We start from the raw sequence: 13691 nt of genomic DNA on the forward strand, positions 1-13691 counted from the left end.
CTTTGGACAAAAGCCTTCTTGACTATCAGTCGATCCTTCTGTTCGTGGGTTTATGAGTAGTATAATTTGAAAACGCAACAACTGAGATTAATAAAATGTATGGGGTCTTGGCATAACAACTGTAAATTTGTATGAAATTTTGGATCAGTGGACCAAAGGAAAAAGGTCCAAATGCATATTCGACTGCATTCACTGTTCTATAAAAGGAAACTTTCATACTGCTCTCTGTAAAGCATATTGCCATAATGAAAAAAGTAGTGTTTTTAACGATATAAGAGCAAATAGAATTCTAAATAGACTGCTTCAGACTCTAACTGCTTTAGTCATAGATACGAGTTTTGAATATAACGAATCTTAATATTATTATCGAAATGGGCATAAATAATTTTGAGAATATTCATTAAACTTCGCTTCCGGTGCTACTTAAAAAGATTTTTTTAAAATATTGTGGCACCGTTTTTGTAAGTTTGCGATATAGTGAAATTATAAGGCTTAGTCTATAAAACATTTGTAGATGGGTATCCTTAAATTACATTATACTTTTCATAATTTGTTTTCATGCAAGTTTCAAAATCAGAGAGCAGAGATAGTTGAAAAACTGATTATATTAATAATAATGTATACTTAAAAGTACCAGTTGTCAGCTACATATTTTTTTTAAATCTTATAAATGCAAAAATAATTTTATAGATCTTTTTTTATGTATTAAGTTGCATCTACTTATTTAGTATTTATTTATAATTATTTAGTTTCAGCAATAATTGTATTTCTATGTTATCGAGAAACCCTGATTTTATCCTCCAATATGAAATTATTTTAATCTTTATTTAGAATCAATCAACTCTTGCAAAGAGTGATAGCAATAGCGCAAAGCAACTTGCTATTTATAAGCATGTTACAAATTTGTAATATAATCATACTAAGTATAATATAAGGTGAACTCGCTAGCCCGAAGAAATTGCGGGAGTGGAAAATCGAGATGGGAAATTAAATGACGCTATTTGAGTAACAAATCTTTCAGAAGATCTTTTCGAGCGGGTATATTAATTAAATTAATTTAACTAGTTAAGACAACCACATTTCAATTATCTTTAACTAATCTCCATGAGCTGCAGCATCTAAAGATTAATTTTTGGCTCGCGTTATTCAAATCACTCCGCTTATTGCGTTAATTCACTTCGTTAATTCACTTCTTTAAAATACTATTCCTGAATTGAACTGTGTATATCAATTCACAAAGCACAATCAGTGGCGGATTTAGGCATTTTGCAATCTTAGGCAATACACATTATAAGGCCTCTCGTTTAATGAAATGGATAATTTGTTACTTTTTCACATTTCAGCATATCTTTAACTTAATCAACATATTAATGATTTTTGTAGGTATTTTTTTTATTTTAGTAACTTTATTAAAATATGTCTCTTTTTTTACATTCATTTATCATGATTTATAACTGTGCAGCATCCACATTTTTGCACAATATTAAGCAAGCTGACGCTTATTTCTTATAAATACTGTAATAGCTAAATGAACATGATATTAATGCAAATTAAAGCTAATTATATTCTGATATTTTATAATTCATAGAATTTTTATTTTTTATAACTTTATTTGACAAGTACTAACATTAATAAATCGTCTTACCTGCTGTCTCTCCATTTTAGCGTCCTTTGGGAATTGTCTAATCTTTCTAGTCGGCAAATCGCCCCTGAACACAATTAACAAACTTTATTTTCTCTACTATCTAATTAGATGACACCTCTTTCATAAAAATACAGACCTTATTTCATGTAAATAGTCTGGATTCAACCAAGGATTTATAAAACCTTTAAAATGTTTATATATTAGGCGTCATTTCTGTATAGAATTATAAAGCTCATGGATGGATTACCTCGGATATCGCAGTTGAGGGATTAGGAAAGAAGAAAAGTTCATTGTGACTTGGGAACAAAAAAATATCGGAGGTGTTAGAATGAAATCAATTTAATATCACATGACAAATGGAAATGCAGATGCCATCCGACACCTTAACAATTCATTATCTTACAATGCACAGTGATGTCACGTCCTTTTTCCTCAGTCAGATGTCCAATAAATTCTCAGATTAAATTAACGCTGCGCACTTGATATATAACAGTTAAGAATGAATTAATTTCCATAACTAACTCGTTAGCTTTTTTTGGTTAAGGTATACAAAAGAAATTTAATTAGAAATGATGTATAATTAGAATATGAAAAATTTGACAAATAATCTGTTATGATTAAAATATTTAATCATAAATTTTGAAAAACCCACTTGTAATGAACACCTACTACTCAAGAAGTGACGACATGCTACATTTGGTAGCTTTAAGTCCAACGATTTACTCTATAGAACGTTTTGTTACTATTTGTAAATTTGTGATAAGCAAATGCATGAAACATGTCACAATCTACAGATAGGATGCCAGCTTATATACATTATCATATTAAAACAGTACGTTGACATATCTAAACTTAATTAAATTTCTTTTTGTATAACAAGAAAAGAAAGGACGTAACTCAGAAAACATACGGGCACTTGTTGCTTTCTGCATTCTGTTGACTTCATTTTTTATGCTCTACTTTAGCTGTTCTACCTTGTCTGTAAAAGACGCGATATAAAATATTATAAATGACTAAAAATAAAGGATGAAAGATTAGTTACTGAACAAATCTATTGAAATTCTATATTACCTTTAAGCCTAAAAATATTGAGGAATAACCTCCTGTAAAAAAGATATATCCGTGTCAATTTTTGAGACGCCCAATGCATACAGTTAAATCATGGATAAAAAAACTGTGACTAGAGTATCGGGAACATATGGTAAGCGGTTATGTAACTTCTACCCATAAATCAGTTTTTCATTCACTCGCTTTTTTTTCTGAAAATATTGTATCTTTCCGAAAAGTCACGCTCTGTTGGTTTTTTATGGCCCATGAAACAAGAGAGGGGAGAAGAAAATAAGCACATTGTGGGTTTCTTTCTTTTCGTTTTTTAATGTAAAGATACCGTTGGAAAATATTGCTTCATGTTTTGCGGTTACCTGTTCAGATTATTTTGTTATTAAAAGCAAGATGATACTGACTTGTCATTTTATATAGACACATTTATTTTAACTTGTTAACTAGAGAATTAATTTATTTATCAATGAAATATATCGTCGTATGTGGTTAAAAGGTTGAATTAAAAAAAATTCTTTTAATGCAGTGTGTGTGGGTGGATTGGTGTACAAAATACAGTCTAACAGAAAAACATTTTTTTTTTTAACAATTAGCTATTCACTGTATACAAATGCTAAATATGTGTAAATAATGAACTATTATGAATTATGTGAAAATATTATCAGTGAATTGCTCTGAATGGAATAAATGTAACAAAATAGTATAAGAGTTTAAGATACTAGTTTGATTATTAATACTTAAATACAGAAATATAAGAAAATGTTTAAATAATTTCAAAAATAATATACCGAATAAAAAGTTTTTAAAGTACAACTATTATTATTCTAAGAAACTGAAATTTCGTTTATTTTGATCATTTTCAAATTTATAGTCTTTAATTTACAATTCTTTATTATAATTATTCTAAGGGTTGACAGATGTCAATAAACTTTTAATATAAGATTTGTTCATTGTAATGAGGCAGTTATTCGCTTAATTTGAGCAATCTTTCTTTTAATAGCTTAACCCATTCGAGACGGTATGTTTTTCTAGAGACCATCCCCAGAAATCGAAATTTGTAAATCAACGTCATTGCACATGCGATGTCTTTTTCGCTCGGAAATTCTTTGCGCACACAATGTGCAATCCGTATCGAATGGATTAAGAGAAAATTTTCATCCTCCTTATATATTCTCTCTTCCATCCCTTGAATAGGATAACTACGAGCATCACTGGCATTTTCTTCTTTGCAACATAACCCTCGCTGGTTCAAATCCAGTCGAATTTACTTAGTTATCGAGTTCGCATGGTCAAAAAGGTTAGCGCGTATTATATACATATAAGATGCCATGAAGATCACTTCAGTTAATAGACTTCCTAAAGTTATATGTAATTGTGGCGATTTGATATGAGCGAGGATAGAACCCGGGACCTTGCGGTTCGCAGCCGAGTAACATGACCACAATACAAAAGCAAATGCTCGTGTAGCGTAGCTGTTAACTGGCTTATAAGCTTTCACCACATAATAAATGAGTCATTTGATATGAATAAAAATTTTATATTATCCCAAAATGCTTTACTAAAATCATCAACTTGGTAAGGAACTGCTTTCGAATGTTCATTTGTCTATTTTTCCATTTTCAGATATTCCGGATCCTGCTGGTATGCCTCTGATAATGGGTTTCACTTCTCGCTCAGTCAACCTATCTTGGGCGCCAAGTACGGACAGCCATAACAGTCCTATTCTTCACTACATCATTCATGTTAGGTAAGCGAATGATTTTCTGATCTGAGTTTGTTTCAAGTTCTTCAGAACAAGAAAGACAAACTGAAATTCTAATATGATCCAAATAAGCAAAATCTTGGCTTATGTAGACCGAAAAAAAACTTTTTTCTTCTTTTTTTTTATGAAGGCATAAGTTTCTCACTGTTAATATCGATAATCTCTTCTTCGTGACCTGGGTGTCCTGGGTTCGAGTCCCGGTTCGGGCATGGTTGTTCTTCATTTGTTCTATATGTGAGATGTGTGAATGTGCCCCCCCCCCCTGTAAAAAAGGGGTTGTGCAAGCGAGTGTGATACATGAATAGTTAAGACGTACTCTTGGCCCTAGTTGGCGCTACTAAAGCAAGAGACGCTCCCTTAGCATAAAATCGCTGATTTCGTCAGCGAGATTGTCCATGGCAAGTGCCATTATACACAACAACAACAGCATCGATAATTGTAGCTCTTATTTACATCTAAGTAATAAATATCCAATAACATCTCTCACTAAGTAGCATTTCCAAATATGAACTTGGTATTCGAAATATTGACACTTTCCGAACATGTCTATTTAACTAATAAAGCTCTCTAACCCAACTTTCCCTTAAAATGAATTTCAAAATATCTGTTCCATTTGCGCATGGTAGTCGATAATTTCCCAAGGTTATTCAAAATATAATTGCACAGGTTACAAATGACTCTCATTTCCATGTGGGCAACAATTGGAAGAAAAAATTTGAATGCAATACAAAGGAAAAACGTTTTATTTGCGCGCGTAATAATTAACTATGTGACTAATCTAGGTCACATGGATAACATTTGTGCGCTTGTTCCATTACCATGTGAAGCATTATCTATGCGTACATTCAGTGTTTTCGCCATTGCATGCAGAGGGAACGAAATTAAGACACAAGAAGTTAAATCAGAAGCTCTAGATCGCCATTCATGGGACTGTCGAACCTGCATTAATATTAATAGTTGCGAACATGGCTATTAATATTAATGCATGAACATTCATAGTGTATGGCGTGAAATAGATATCTCTTGGATTTTGCCTTGTAACCAAGAGAAATCATATAAGGTAGTTATTACATGCAGAAGCAAAATTTTAAATTTCCTTCTTATTTTGCTCAAATTTTTTCTTCGTATGGTTATTTATTAGGAAGTTATAGCCATTTGTAGTCATTGTAATTGTTTTGAATCATCCTGTACTTGGGGGGAGGACAACATTTGTGTCTTGAACTCTGCAAAACTTGTTTCAGTTTTAGACGAAGATATTTTTCGCGTCTTTTTATTACTAAAGGAGTCACCATTCAAATGCGGAGCATAAATATAATTTTGTAATAAATTATGCATCTTAGAGGAGTTAAAAACATCACATTACAGCATGCAGATATTAATGACATTCCTGGTTAGATTTATCATATTGACTGAGACATCACCTGAACTGACTTTATTCCACCAATAATTATATGCACAATCAGAATTTAAAAATAAATAAACCTTAAGGTACAATTTTGAGTTTAAAAAATTGTCGCATATTGCAGAAATGGCTCTGCGGTAAGAATTTTATGTTGTGAGAACGAATAGGCATGTTTAAACTGTAAATGCATTTTCGGAAAAGGAAAAGGAAACAGAGAAAATCAATTCTAAGATGTGAAGTGAGATGGTACGTACCTCTGAGCACTCAGCCCAACCAATGATACCATGAAATTATTAAATCATTCCATAAACGTTCTTAGTGCCCTATATTCGCCATTTTTAGTAGAAAACATTTGGAATTAAAATAATTTTTCCTTCAGCATCAATGAGAAACAAGATTTCTATAGCTTCTGTTACAGATAAATAAGTGAAAAAGTACATTCATATGACCTCTATGTCGTTTTCGATGTTTAATTAGAGTCTCCTCTTTTTAGCTCTTTCCATCAAAAATTGAAGGTGTGAATTCTGCACTTCAAACAAACAAACAAACAGATTTACGCATTACAGACAAGACAATTTTCTATTTTATTGTACGCTTCTTTACTAAAATGCTACCTTAATTTGAATATAAAAATGTTGATTCCTCTTGCATTATCTTCTGCCTTGGTTGATAATTTAAGGCTGGAATATTCACTATAAAAGAGTCCCGAGGAAGTTAAACCGGAAAAATTGGTACATTGCAATAAACATACCTCGTTTTTCCAAAACTAGCGTGAATTATTTCTTGCGTCCAATTCATTCGTATGCTAACCCCTCGGCGGTTCACCTGTCTAATTTTTTTTCTCTTCCCTGGAGTCTCATTCTTTATTGCACCCTGTCAGTTGCTATGGAATTACAACACAAACCAGCCTTTTACTACACACCCATTTCATTTTACCAGAAGCTTTTCCTCATCTGTACTTTCCCCCTTAATCATTTATAGAATTCGGAATCTAAACTAGGCTCTATTTATTTTCATAGCCTCCTTTCCAATCCAATCAGCCGACCGCTTTGAGAGCGGCTTTTCTAACTGAAGGGGGTCGTCGTGTTTTTTTTATTGACGCACCAAGGGAGACCGGGTTTGTAGTCTCGGTGATGGGGTGTAAATTTTCCCCGCAATTCGTAGAGGGGAGGCTTCATTAGCGGTTATTTAGCCGTTGACTCATGCTGAGATGTGGGGTGTTTTCGTTGATTCTATCACCCTCACCTTTGTAGGGATAAAGGGGATCTTACCGGTTCGTTGAAAGTGAATCAAGACTGTGTAGATACAGAATTTCACTAAAAGCACTTTAGGCGTTCCTAAGAGTGCTTAAATATTTGCTCGTTACGTACCCGAAAGCTTCTAGACGTGCATTGGCATCTCAATTACTTTAGGTCTACTTTTTTCTGTCATTCTATTCATAAAAATTACTAATGACTAATGTAAGTTTTAAATTAATTAATTTGGTCGGAATATTGATTGGTGTTCTACCACATATTGGTCGAAGCGAGGGAAGGGAGAGATTCCGCTTCGGAAACTAGAAGCCTTAAAAATAAATGTTCAGTATCGTAATTTAGTGCTCTTCTGTATACAGCTATTTTTTTTTTTTTTTAGCATCATAATATTACCCTGTCTCAAAGTCATAACTATAACTTTTTTTCATTCATTATGTCTTCTGGTCAGATATTTAGTACATGACGACTTAAGACAGCAAGAGTATTTTTTTTTTTTAATTTAAAATTGTCTTATATATGTTTAAAATTTTGAGTAATGTTCTTAAAGAATAGGAACGAACACAAAAGAAATCGGAATTCTTGCCCAATTTATTTAATCCTTTGTAGGAAATTAACATTAGTTAGTGAGGCAAAATAGATACATTATAATCAACGTCAATTTTAATCCTAGGCTAGTGTTACGAAAATTTATAAAAAGAGCTAAATGGAAGACTCAGAAGCTAATCGGTGCAAGTCACTTTTTTCACCACCATCTGCTGTTACAATACATTTACAGCGATTTAGATGCTTTTGCAAATGAAAATTTTAATAACTAAAAGATCCTTGCGATACGTAAGTTATTGTCAGAAAAATTTATCTTATACTGATTAGTTTCCAAGCCTTCCGATTAATTACTCAGTGTTATGAGTTTTAAATTACTATTTGTATTTAATTACAAATTTACTTTTGCATCTTAAAGAAAACTATGTTTTGGAATGTCGCTTACAATAGATTCTGCAATTAATTTTTCTTCGTCAAGGAAAACTTAATTGTTGTATAAGAAAAAACTTACAAAATAATTACAATCAGTGAAGTAAAGGCACTTTAGTAAAACTCTTTGCATAAAGAAATGAATCTAAGAGAAAAGAAGGGAAATTGAAATTAATTTTCAACAGAACTAAAAAAAATGTGTTGCGACTGCATATTTTAATGAATAAATTAATATGATGTGGAATGAATTTTAAAGTAACTTTATTGAAGTTACAGGAAATGCTGTAGTATTTCTTATTTTGACAAAACTTCATTGAAAAAGTGTGAACACAACTCTTTCAAATGCAGTGCATTTAACCCAAAGCGAATCTTTTGAAAATAGAAAGATTGTGATGGTTACCCCCTTGTTTAAAAGAGTTAAAAAGTCTTTTGTTTGGCTTTCAAATCTTTGAGTCGATGTTATCTATCTTTTGCACAAGCCAGGAAAGTTATATATATATTTGGAAAATTCAGAAATGTCGATATAATAAATAGATACAATAATTTTTGCTTATTCAAAGTTTATTACTTATTCGTGATTATCTCGTGACCTATGGATATCGCTTGGTTGATTCCTTTATTTGATGCCAAATATATAGCTCAACAACTTTTTACTAAGTCAAAAAGTCATTCTGTTTGAGAATAATAATTCATGCATCTGACCAAGAATATCATTAAGAAGCGCTCTTTCGTTTTCAGTGATTAAGTAAGGAGGATAAATCTATCAGAAACATAATTTAAAAAAAGATAAATGTAATAATTGGATTTCAAGATCCTGAAAAAATTTAGTTACTGATATAGTATTTTATATGTTCAATGTCTCGCAGGGTTAGTTTTACTAACTTCATATCTTCTGTGGAAAGAAGCTTTGTTGATATTAAATATGCTGTGTCCAATGACATAGCTAAGATTAATGGCTTTTAGACATTAGTTGTAAAATCTACATAGTAATATTTATTTTTGTGATTTCCATTATCCTTGTCATCTTTACTCCCCTTTCTTCCCTTCGCTGTGCTATTAGTTGTACAAAATTAAAAAACGAGCGCTAAGATGTTCTGGAGTGTTAGGAGTAGTGTTCAGGAGTCCATGGTATAAAGAAATGAAAAGACGAAATTAGTTTTGGTTTTTTAAAAATTTGGATTAAAAATACTTTGACATCATTTCCATTTATTCTTTGCGTTCTTCTTGCATCATATATAGTAAAAAAGATGCTATAAAATGCTGTTGCTTTCAATTATAAAACTGGTGCCAATAATAAATCAAGTTGAGGGTATAAGATGAATTTCACTTTAATTTTTGAGTTCAAAGTACAGCAGTACTATTCGACATACGAAAGCTATTAACGTTAGCGATTGTAAAATTGAAAGTCAATGTACTTGAAACAAAAGTAAGACTTTGTGCTCATCGCTCATTTTTACTATTCACCTTTCTGAACAGACTCCGTTTATTTTGTCATTGACCATAAATAAAACTATAGAGACTGGTCACGAAAGATAAAATGACTTTCATGAGTAAAAATAACAAATAGTTGCCACACATGTAAGTGCAATATATATATTCACTGTTGTCTGTTTTCCTACTAATATCACTTAAAAAAGATCAAATTCTTCTATGAAACTGTACAATGTTTTCTTATTTCTGTATTCACCACATGACTCTTATCAAGAGGTTCAAGTTGTTTGCCCACAGAACTGTCTTTTCTGACAGATTTTAAAAAAGATTCATGTTTGCTCGCATTTTCAAAAGTTACTCTTTCCTTTCAAGTTTCACTATCGTGTTTTCCCAATTTAGTTAAAAATCAGGTGAAAGGCATCTTCTCTTATTATTTTTTCTTTAGTAATTGAATATCTACAATGTAAATACAGAGTGGTTGAAAAGTATCCATATTCAAAGCTCTGTAAAGAGGATTTGATTTGATTTGATTGTTTTTTTATGGCGCAAGGGCCAATACTGGCCAAGCTGTAAAGAGGAAGCTAGTGATTGTAAGAAAGGCTGTTCTTGGTGCTCTGCAATTTAGAACTTAGAAAATGGAATATTTCAAAAATGAATGATCGGGAATATAGACAAACCATTCTTACAGTAAAAGTTTTCAATCGATGCTATATAATAGATTTGCCCATAAATCGTAAGTATAAGAATACAACAGATACTAAAAGTTGCCTTTACGTAATGCATGTGATAATAAAACTTTTGAGATTAAAAAGAATATTATTTATTAAATGTTTCTTTCCTTAATTACTGCCTTTTTTCCCCCTTTCATTCCCCTTTTTTCTCATGTTATGAAATTCATATTACCGAGATGTTTTTTTTTTGTTGTTGTTCGAAATTTTTTCTTAATAGCTATTCTGTAATTGTAATCAACCTATGTTTGTGCATTTCGAATTGGACAGAATTAGTATTCACACTAGTATAAAAGCATCGAATAATTGCACTTAAAAGTTCAGAATGACATAAAAATCAGACTTTTTTAGCAAGTTTCATTCTTTCATCTCTGCTTCCTCTTCAACATTAATATCTGTCCGTTGGTTATTTTCTTTTCTTGTAACATTGGACACAATCATCAACCGAACCACAATTGCCATGCTTTATATAGTAGCAGAGAATCTCAAAGAAACTATTCTTCACTTTAACTTCACTCTAGTATTTCGGATCCACCATACTCCCCCCCCCTTTCGATAGCTTATTACTACTATGTGCGTTTTCTTGTACAAGGTATCCAAATGAAAAAGGTGAGAAAGGAGAGGAATTTCATTCCTCCCTCCTGAGAATCGGAAGTAATTGAATGAGCAAAAGGACGGCATTCTCCGTTCCTTCATTCTTCATTTAAGACGGGACAGAATAAAGAATGAATGAAAAATGCATTTGTACAAGGGCCTAAATGAGATTGCGGAATTATCGGAATTCGGGATGTGAGTAATTTGTCACCTAATGAGCCTCACCGGAATTTCTCCTTGAAGCTCTAAATGACGACGATTCTTTTCTTTCCAAACAGCCATAAAATGATCTAACTTTACGTATTTCAACGACTCCTTTGGCTGCATTTTTTCTACCTTCTTTAGTTAGCGTGTTTCTGATTAACTTCTAAGTTTTGTAAAGGTAATTGGAATATTTCAAATTACAGAGTATAATTTTTTTGTTTGCTTTGCACTGGCTAAACCCTGTGATTTAATCGCCAATTTTTATGAACCAAAGGAAACCTGTTCAGAGAGGAAAACCTGTTTTGTGCTGTTTTTATGTCAGAGTATAAAAAAATAAATGAATGAAAGGATTTGATACCTAATTCATTTAATTTATTTAATGACTAAATAAGGGTGTAATTTTTAAAACTTAAAAGAATATTAGTTGAATTTTTAAAGTATTTTGTGGTTTTAAATAGTAGTTTGAATATTTTAAAATTAATTCCTATATCTAAAAAGCTTTTGTAAATTCTTTTCGAAAAATATTAGCATGTTTTATGCATTCTAAAAGTAATCTAATTAATAATTTCGAAACTTCTGATCTTTTTTAAAGCTTTCATTCAAACTAATAAATTACTAAATAACTGAAATTTAATAAAACAAAATCGAAACAAAAGTAAAAATTGTTTATCTCCGGATTTGAGTTAGAAATTCGAAAATTAGGATTCGAGTTTTTCTAACTTTTTTATTATTTAAAAATATACAAATATTCAGTTTTTTTAATTAATGGTATATGAATAAACACTACTGTCTCTCTTTTTTTTGATAAAATAATAATTATTATTAGACTTCTCCATTAACGAATGGAACTGGAAAAACGAAGAAGGAAAAAAAAAAATTACATCAAAATACGTTGCTTTTATTTTTCAATGCTCATTTATATAAATTTATTTTTCAAAATAATTTAAAATGTATAATTAATAAAATAAATAAAATTTTTACATTTAATAAGACGAAAACGTCAAAATTAGTTTTTTTTCCTTCAAAATCAAGAAATGAGATATCAAAAAGCAGGAAGTTTTTCTAGTTCTTTTATTATGACAAATTTATAAGTATTCTGTTTTTCATGTGTTGCGTTTGAATTAACATTGCACTCAACTTTTTAATAAAATATTTATTAGTAGATTTATTTACTTTTGACTGAATACGTCTAGAAAAAAGGAAGAGAAAAAGAAAGAAGGTAAAAATAATTATTCAAAATATATCAGAATTATTTCTGAATGCTCGTTTATTCAAATTTCTGTTTTAACAATAAAGTTAAAAATACTGATGTCCAAAAAATTCAAACATCACATTTTCTGTTTTATTCTCTTAGAAATACATACATTTGTAGTTGGATTTTTAATCTAATAACGAAAATGCATTTCATGTCGAACTAGTATATTTTATAGCAGAGTTATCATTGTGATATGCCCTGTTGGAAGCCACAGTTTATCAAATATTTATTTTCAATATTGAGATGAAAATAATAATAAAAAAACTTGCAAAGATATATTTTTTATAACCGTGGATATACTTTATTATGAGCTTCCTCGTGGCTCAAATCTCCCCACTGCACGCAATAAGTCAGTGGAATAAATCGAATGACCAGAACATCCCAACTCTAATTTAATAGAAATCTCGTTAAGAATAAAAGAAACCAGACTCTCCAGGGTCGGAGCAGCGAATATTGACTTTGAAACAGGTTGTCTGAGGTTACCAAATGGAATCAATTAAATTTACTCATAAAAAATGGCAAATAACTTCGATGTCTCTTGGGGAATAGGAAAACATTAGATTTCAAACGAGAACCGAATTTTGTTTTTATTGTGGGGAAATGAGGGGCCGGAGAGGGGAAAAAGATGCTTTTGAAAAATTGTTTGCTTTATGAATGTCTGAAACCTTGAGTTACTTTTTAATACAGTCATCATTCCGGCTGAATTCGAATTTCGATCTATCAATGGTTGGTAGTATACGACGGAAGTTTCTTCGGGCTTAGATTATAATTACTTGGTTTTCAGATAGAAATAGGCCCACAACCGTGAATATTTTGGACATGAAATGTAGTTTTCTTCCCTTTCTATTAAAAATAAAAATAGAAGAGATTAATGGGGATTTTATATTTAAGTATTGCTCTGACCTCGTGTAAAAGGAATTTTCTAAAATGAGTTTTTATCATTTAATTATCCTTTTCCTTGGTGGTGGTAGATATTATATATTTGGGAATTTTTTTACTCTGTGTGCTGGCTTATGCAGATGTCACACCATTAAATCATTTATTTCATGTAATTAACTTGCCTTATTTTCTCATTCTATTGGCTATTTTTTTTTTATTCATTTGTCCTGTTGTATCGCTATGTGCGAAAATTATTGTTAAGAGAGCAAATAAATATAACCACATGGGTGGTCAAAAAGGACCATGGACTTTTAAGTGACTTGAAAAAGGAGAAAACACTTTCCTGTTTCTTTGTAAAATTCCCATTTTAAGAGAGTATTTGAGAATTCGTCTTGCCAGCCCTATAAAGGTTTAAGAGCCTCTTTTGGCGATGAATACATAAAATGGATATATGAAATTCTAGATAGACCTTCAGAGTGTAAAATTGTTAAAAAAAAAACATAAAATATT

The 13691-nt window shown here is 31.1% G+C and overlaps 1 protein-coding gene across 1 annotated transcript in view; it reads left to right on the top strand.

Moving 5' to 3' along the window:
* The window catches only part of LOC129961051 (tyrosine-protein phosphatase 99A-like), a 231895-nt gene that overhangs the window by 132859 nt on the left and 85345 nt on the right, over positions 1-13691 (top strand). The window contains exon 3 of the mRNA XM_056074854.1: positions 4328-4451. Within this exon, the coding sequence (XP_055930829.1) occupies positions 4328-4451 (124 nt within the window). The remainder of the gene's footprint in view (positions 1-4327; positions 4452-13691) is intronic.

Source organism: Argiope bruennichi, chromosome X2 (assembly GCF_947563725.1).
Source record: "Argiope bruennichi chromosome X2, qqArgBrue1.1, whole genome shotgun sequence".
Classification (NCBI taxonomy): domain Eukaryota; kingdom Metazoa; phylum Arthropoda; class Arachnida; order Araneae; family Araneidae; genus Argiope; species Argiope bruennichi.